The sequence below is a fragment of the Anneissia japonica genome, unplaced genomic scaffold, assembly GCF_011630105.1.
Source record: "Anneissia japonica isolate Jap-2015-1 unplaced genomic scaffold, ASM1163010v1 scaffold287857_len828801_cov194, whole genome shotgun sequence".
NCBI lineage: Eukaryota > Metazoa > Echinodermata > Crinoidea > Comatulida > Comatulidae > Anneissia > Anneissia japonica.
The window spans coordinates 70332-78282 of NW_022738478.1; the positions used below are offsets into that span (position 1 = coordinate 70332).

At 35.1% G+C, this 7951-nt stretch overlaps 1 protein-coding gene across 4 annotated transcripts in view; it reads right to left on the reverse strand.

Annotated features, from left to right (window-relative positions):
• LOC117117578 (fibropellin-1-like) overlaps nt 1–2222 on the reverse strand; it is a 64544-nt gene extending 62322 nt beyond the window's left edge. For all 4 annotated transcript variants that reach the window (XM_033261922.1, XM_033261923.1, XM_033261921.1 and 1 more), the window contains exon 1: nt 1835–2222. In XM_033261922.1, coding sequence (XP_033117813.1) covers nt 1835–1907 — 73 coding nt within the window. In that variant the 5' untranslated portion in view covers nt 1908–2222. The remainder of the gene's footprint in view (nt 1–1834) is intronic.
• Nucleotides 2223–7951: the final 5729 nt, after the last annotated feature.

Genomic DNA, 7951 nt, shown 5'->3' on the forward strand with positions numbered 1-7951 from the left:
ATGTGTATAAGAGACAGTTATTAATAATGATAATAACAATCATAATAACAATAATAATAAACAACAACATATATATATATATTATAATAATTAAAATGTGCTGTATAAACATATTCGGACGCGTCTTGTTCAAATTCTTAAAATGTGGACATCATATTGATCTCTGTTATTTACGGTGCACCGAGAACTAGTGCTTTTAAACTATAATACCGGTACATGCACAAGAATATGAATCAATGAAGACTCAATGGCCCAGTTAGCTAAGGCGTCTTCACAGATCCCGGATTCGAATCCCAAAGGTTGGCAATGCCGTAGCCAGCTATTGCGACAGTTCCCCACACAATTTTTCTAATGGGTCTACAAGGAATGGGTCAACATTTTTAAAAATGGGTCAAAATTATATAATTTTATTCATAAAATAGGTCCACTTTTTTGAAAAATGGGTCCAGATTTCTCATATTTAGCTTTAAATGGGTAAAATTTAAGAAAATGAGCCATTTTTTTTCATATTTTTTTGCACTGTTTGAAAATCCTGGCTTGTATACGCATTGGTAGTTGGGGTGATATTTCTCAGTCGCAAAATCCTAATCGTTGTCGTTAATAAATTATCAAAATTCAAATTCAAAAACTTTTATTGTCTAAATTATATAAAATATACAATTGGAAATTTAATATAGGCTTAAAATTGAATTAATGGGAATCAAAACAAATTTTCACTGAGGTAGAGATTTCCCACGCAAAAAAAAATAAAACTGACGATTACCGGGTGGTATTCCCACAGACAAGGACTTGCAAAGCGTGTCTGTTGTGTTCATACCACATGATTCTACCCAAAATAATAACAATACATCGACTCGAATCAATTGTTAGGCCATCGGGGTACGGCGTTGTACTGTATCACTCAAGGGCACAAAATACAAAAGACGCAAACGAAATACAATCGCGGAAAAATGAGACTGGTCTAAATACATGTACAACCATTATGTTGTAGGCTACTTCAAATCAGGGTCGTGGATCAACATAACCACTGAGTACGGTATTAGTTGTAACATGAATTAGGACAGTTTAAAGTTAATCGAAACTGGAATCTTTCATAAACCATTATATGATGTAATTTGTTTTGATTTTTGTATATTTTAAATGTTTTTTAATATTCTATATTGCTTATGATTGTCTTTTTGTTAAGGTGATACAACACATTGTCAGGCCTTGTCTTTGTTTGTATTTCCTCCATCTTTATTTGTTGTTTTATTGACGATGGAAAATAAAGATTGAGTGATTGATTGATTGATTGATGTTGTCACCCACTTATGAAATCATACTGTAACAAGACTGTAGAATGCAGTATAATATATATATATATATATATATATATATAGATATATAATACACTGCTTTATATATACATATTATATATATATATACATACATTTGACATATATACATTATATAACTTATGGGCTTATATATACACATATATATACGACATATATACATTATATAGTTTATGGACATATATACATATGACATATATACATTATATAATTTATGGAATATATATATATATATATATATACATTTACATATTACATTTAACAACGTCTACCAAGATGACGTACATATTATGTACTGTATCAACAATGTTTTACATTGTGTTCATCGAATATACAATCGAAAGAAATACAAATATGCCTATTAAACATGTAGCTTATATATAGGATGTACATCTAGGTACTGTATACGTTATACTTGAATCTATAATCTTATTACACACAATAATATTATAAAATATGTATCGGTATAAATAAAAAAAGAAGGGGAAATTCATATTTACCATTGACAGCCTCTACGTGGTGTCGTAAATTTAAAACGCAAACAAGTAAAAATAATATCAAATATTGCTCCATTTTTTTAGATCAGAAGCTACAGTATTGCTTTAAGAAGCCACGATATCCTGGTCATAAGAATTGATGATAAATCCTATCACCTAGCGACGATACACATTTCCACTATATCAAAAAAAAGTCAAAAAGCGCGTATAAAATCCCGTAAAATATCGGCTGGTAGAAATCTCTTATATAATGAAGAAAGCATAAGACGTAAATTCAAGAGTAGCTGATACCAGGGTGTTACCGTAGGTGACAGGGCTGTTGTAGTGTGCTTATTTTATGATGGGTACAGCCTAGCTGACTCATCACCTGCCATGGACAGTGTTTCAAGCTTGCCCAAGCAGTTACGCCCTCAAGTGTTTAAAGAAGCAGTGATGCGTGAGCGTGACAATAGTTTTATTGGATGCAAACGGATGGATGACGGTTGGTTCATGGGTTTTAAATAAAAACATTGGCGCAATTACTCATTAAGCTTCTAAATATCTATATTTTGTTATCGGGTACAGCAATTATGATTATAAAACTATATCACACACAGATAAATATAAAAAAAGCACTATGACTTCATGTTTATTCCGAAAGTCGACGGCGTCTAAACACGGAGGAAACTAATTCCTCCATGGTCTAAATAAACAGTAAAGCATAGCCCTTTCTTAAATTAATACAAATATTAATACACAGCAGCTTTCACCACCAACACGGATACTTCGTGATTACTTAAAAATGGCAGGTCAACACGGTAGCGATACGCTGGCGGAATATATTTATGGTACGGTATCGTCGAAAAAAAAAATTATTGTATACTTAGGCCTAAGATTAAATAAAAATGAAGTACATCTTGATCTTGATGTACTTCTTGTTTTATTTAAGGAAAATTTAAGGAAAATAACCGGGGAACAAAATATCAGGGGAAATGCCCGGGGGAAACTAGCCCCTGCTTGACGAGAGATCAGGGAAGGAATTGGGGTCGGCCCAAAAGGAAAGAAAGAAAAAGAAATTATTGATCGCCCAAAACGCCTCAGAGGTTATTTCCGGGCGTCTAGAAAACAACATTTTCTCGGGGGCATTCCCCCAGACCCATAGGGCAATGTGTTGTTTCTCAATCGCACCCAACCTAACCCCCGCCCTCGGACATCTTTGGATCCGCCACTGGAAATACTATATGGCTGTTAATTAGGAAAAGAATATTTATTTTAATTATGAATAATATTATGATGATTATTATTTCTGCTGTCTCCAACTGTGTACAGCATCTTCCACTAACGTCATCATAATCATTTAAAACATAAAAAATTGTATACAACAACGCAACAATTCAACAGCATAGTCTCGAGGTTGATTAGATAACACAGCATGGACGCAGACATTAACACGTATGCGCTTCGCTAGATTTATGACGATTATTATTATAATATTAGGGCTAAAATATAAAAAGAAAGTTAAATCCACTCAAAACTAACACTAATATATACCGAAGTGCATTGGATCTGATAAATTAACTGCAGTTCGCAATAAAGTAAAGCATCAGTTACCAAGACAACGGATATGAATTATCAAATGAAAATAATGAGTTGTCATAGTAATTAGATTCGCGTACAATATCGGGGGAGTAAACTGGATACTATTCGGATCCACATGAAAAAGTTTAACGACTGATGACAGTTATTTAGTATCGCTTAAGCTGATAGGTTCGATAGGCCTTCCGATCCGAAAACTCGGATTCGGTGTTAATGCAGCTTTACATAAGCTATACATAAATATCGACTTCAGAAGAGGCCAAAATACTTTGTAATATTTTAACACGTCAAAGCATTCAGATCGGATCCGAACTGAAATTCGGACGGGGTTTCCGATGCACTGAACGCCAGCGTCCCTACTCTTTACAAACTGAATCAATAATTTTCTCCATTATCGGTTTGGTAGGCCCTTCCAATCCGAAAATCCGGATTCCGTGTGAAAGCAGGTTGATTTGATAAATAAAAAATAAATAAAAAAAATTATCGTAACAATAAATCGTTATCGAAACGTGCTAGTGTGAAACTCTTATTTCTTTTATTTTCAATTTGAACAATCACAATTGCAGGTCAACACGGTAGCGATACGCTGGCGGAATATATTTATGGTATCGTCGAAAAAAAAAATTTATTGTATACTTAGGCCTAAGCTTAAATAAAAATGAAGTACATCTTGATGTACTTCTTGTTTTATTTAAGGAATGAAAAATAACCGGGGGACAAAATATCAGGGGAAATGCCCGGGGGAAACTAGCCCCTGCTTGACGAGAGATCAGGGAAGGGATTGGGGTCGGCCCAAAAGGAAAGAAAGAAAAAGAAATTATTGATCGCCCAAAACGCCTCAGAGGTTATTTCCGGGCGTCTAGAAAACAACATTTTCTCGGGGGCATGCCGCCAGACCCATAGGGTAGTGTTGTTTCTCAATCGCACCCAACCTAACCCCCGCCCACGGACATCTTTGGATCCGCCACTGGAAATACTATATGGCTGTTAATTAGGAAAAGAATATTTATTTTAATTATGAATAATATTATGATAATTATTATTTCTGCTGTCTCCAACTGTGTACAGCATCTTCCACTAACGTCATCATAATCATTTAAAACATAAAAAATTGTATACAACAATGCAACAATTCAACAGCATAGTCTCGTGGTTGATTAGATAACACAGCATGGACGCAGACTTCGCTAGATTAATGACGATTATTATTATTAGGGCTAAAATATAAAAAGAAAGTTAAATCCACTCAAAACTAACACTAATATATACCGAAGTGCATTGGATCTGATAAATTAACTGCAGTTCGCAATAAAGTAAAGCACCGGGTTACCAAGACAACGGATATGAATTATCAAATGAAAATAATGAGTTGTCATAGTAATTAGATTCGCGTACAATATCGGGAGTAAACTGGATACTATTCGGATCCACATGAAAAAGTTTAACGACTGATGACAGTTATTTAGTATCGCTTAAGCTGATAGGTTCGATAGGCCTTCCGATCCGAAAATTCGGATTCGGTGTTAATGCAGCTTTACATAGGCTATACATAAATATCGACTTCAGAAAAGGCCAAAATACTTTGTAATATTTTAACACGTCAAAGCATTAAGATCGGATCCGAACTGAAATTCGGACGGGGTTTCCGATGCACTGAACGCCAGCGTCCCTACTCTTTACACACTGAATCAATAATTTTCTCCATTATCGGTTTGGTAGGCCCTTCCAATCCGAAAATCCGGATTCCGTGTGAAAGCAGGTTGATTTGATAAATAAAAAATAAATTAAAAAAATTATCGTAACAATAAATCGTTATCGAAACGTGCTAGTGTGAAACTCTTATTTATTTTATTTTCAATTTGAACAATCACTTTTTAGCGTTGTATCGTTGCTCGGTTATCGTCATAGTGTAAACAGGCCTTAAATCCCTTCTGCGAAATTGAGTGAATATTATACAGCTATTTTCATACAAAATAAACAGTTTGAAGCCATTTGAGACTACAAAATACAACAAAATGCGAAGATCAGCGTGGCTTATCATTAGTACTTTACCTTCTCAATACAACCGCGCTATAAATGATATCTAAAATATGCAGCAGACGTAACAGCAAAGATGTTCTCATTTGCGAGTACGCCGTATATAATATCTATTAAAGGTACAACCACGTAAATATAATAAAAATCACAAACATGTAATTAATGCGGTACTTTCCTAAATATTAGCAAAAAATTCATTGTTGCTAGTCACAACAGTGATATAAAATCACAATGGCCATTTAAACTATAAAATCTGTTCCCATAAATCCACTTCAGATATTATTCCGGGACTATGACAGAGGCTCTTTTCGGCCTTTAGGTTCGGACCGGCCGCCTGTCGGACTTAGGCCAATTGAACCCCTGTCAGAAATTTCCAGAGCCACCACTATTACAAATAGTATGTGATAATTATTAGGCCTAAGTGGTTTTTCAAAGTTAAATTTACGTTTTTCGATATTTTTCGTAGCAGTATATTTTAAATTGTTATAAACAACTTGCTTAAATCATGGAGGTATAAATAAATTCACGATTTGTGGTATAGTATCATTTACAACAAATGACGTCATACTGTTTTAGATCGTCAAGGATACGAACAACTAAAATTTCAGACTCCTTTGTAACGTTATGAAAGGCGTGTTACGCCTCAACAGCCACATTCAAGAACATGAGCTGTATCGCACAGCCTGGTACACGGTAGGAAGGACATAATAACAGCAGTTGAATTGGTCTATTTAGAGACTAGACACCAATCTGACCGCCCGCATAGCTTACACGAACAGACGAACGCGTATCACGTAATTGCGCATTTTAAATTCACAGTTTCTCCAAGGTTAAAATATATTTTATTCTCATTGTATTGTAATGTCCGTATAATTAAAGCTACAATTGGATTGTATTTTAAATTTCTTGGTTTTTGGTCATGTTTTCCCCCCTAAAGCACCTTGATGATTATTTCTGGCGCAATTATGATTTTGTACTTAATTAATTTCATGTAATTTGTATGCAGCCCCATTAAACTCATAGATTCCTGCCCTATGTTATTATTTCAGTATCAATATATTATTTGTTAAAACATCTCTCTTGTACGTCTATCCACTTTGAGTTCTGTCTTGTTTACAACCATAACGCACGCACCCCCACCCACCCTTTCCAAACACACATACAAACACATACCGGTACATCTAAGCAGCAACATGATGCAGATCAGGCGGAATTATTCGTACATATGAAAAGACAGGCACAATCATTTTTTTCAATTGCTATACGAATATATCATGAGGAATTTGTAAGATAAGCACGTTGATTAATAGCACTAATGTTCTGTTTATATATATTGTATTTTTTGGAATAAATATTGTTGCATAATATGTACAAAATTAGTATTACTTGGAAGTATTTAATGAACTTATGACAAATAAGGCGAAACCAGGCGCTTGTTTTAAAAAAAGTCTTAAAATCAAGTACAATTCCAATGCAATGACTTCTTGTAATAACACATGCATCAATTATTAGCTCCATCTCTCGATTATGAATATTAATTATCATATATTGAAAATGAGTCTGTTCAAGTTTTAACATTATGATAGAGGGCGACAGACTGATATGAAACATCTTTCAGAGACCAACAAGACAACACAACACAACACAACAGAAGCAGATATCAAATTATAGTCGCAGCAATGGTCTTTGAATAACATTTTAAATTATTTTAACCAGGAGGATCAAAGACGAACAAAAAATAATACTGTACTGTCTTGTATTTCAGACAGGGACGTAGCTAGGATTTTGAAAGGGGGGGGGGAGCCGTTATGCGAATTACGTATGACCCCGGCGGGGTCAAGGGGGACGAATCCCCCTGTGAAGTAGCGCACTCTGAACGTTCTTGGGACTGTTTGAGAGGATAAAGTGAAAATTGCAATAGACGCATTATAAATAAGCGAAAAAATAATTATACACTAGTATAATGAATCAACATTGGCAGATCCAAGAAATCCGAAAGAGAGGTGAACCAGGGAGGGACTTTCACAGACCGAGGAACCACCCACCTCAGCCCCACCATGGTTGGGGCTGAGGCAAGAAAATTTATGATTAGGGCATCTCTAGATGGCCGGAAATTACACTCTCGCACTTCAATTTGAATATATTTTTCCTTTTTTTTTCCTTAAAAAAATGAAGGGGGGTGTCTTGAATCCACCTCTGCTCAAAACATTCTTTATCCAGAATAGTCATAATCACGGAAAATGGACATGAAAAACCAGATCACATCCTAAAAACAAACAGCAGTCACTAAGACATACATCAGGAGCCGACTCGATGGAGTTTACTGTCATACCCAGGGAAGGGCACAGATCTGTTTTGAAAGGTGGAGGGGGAGGGCATTTTGTAAGTCGACACCCACCCAAGCCCCACAATGGTTGGAGCTGAGGTGAGAAAATTTGAGGAAATAGTACCTCTAGATGGCCAGAAATGACACTTTTAGTAAAATTCATCATCATCACATCACCATTA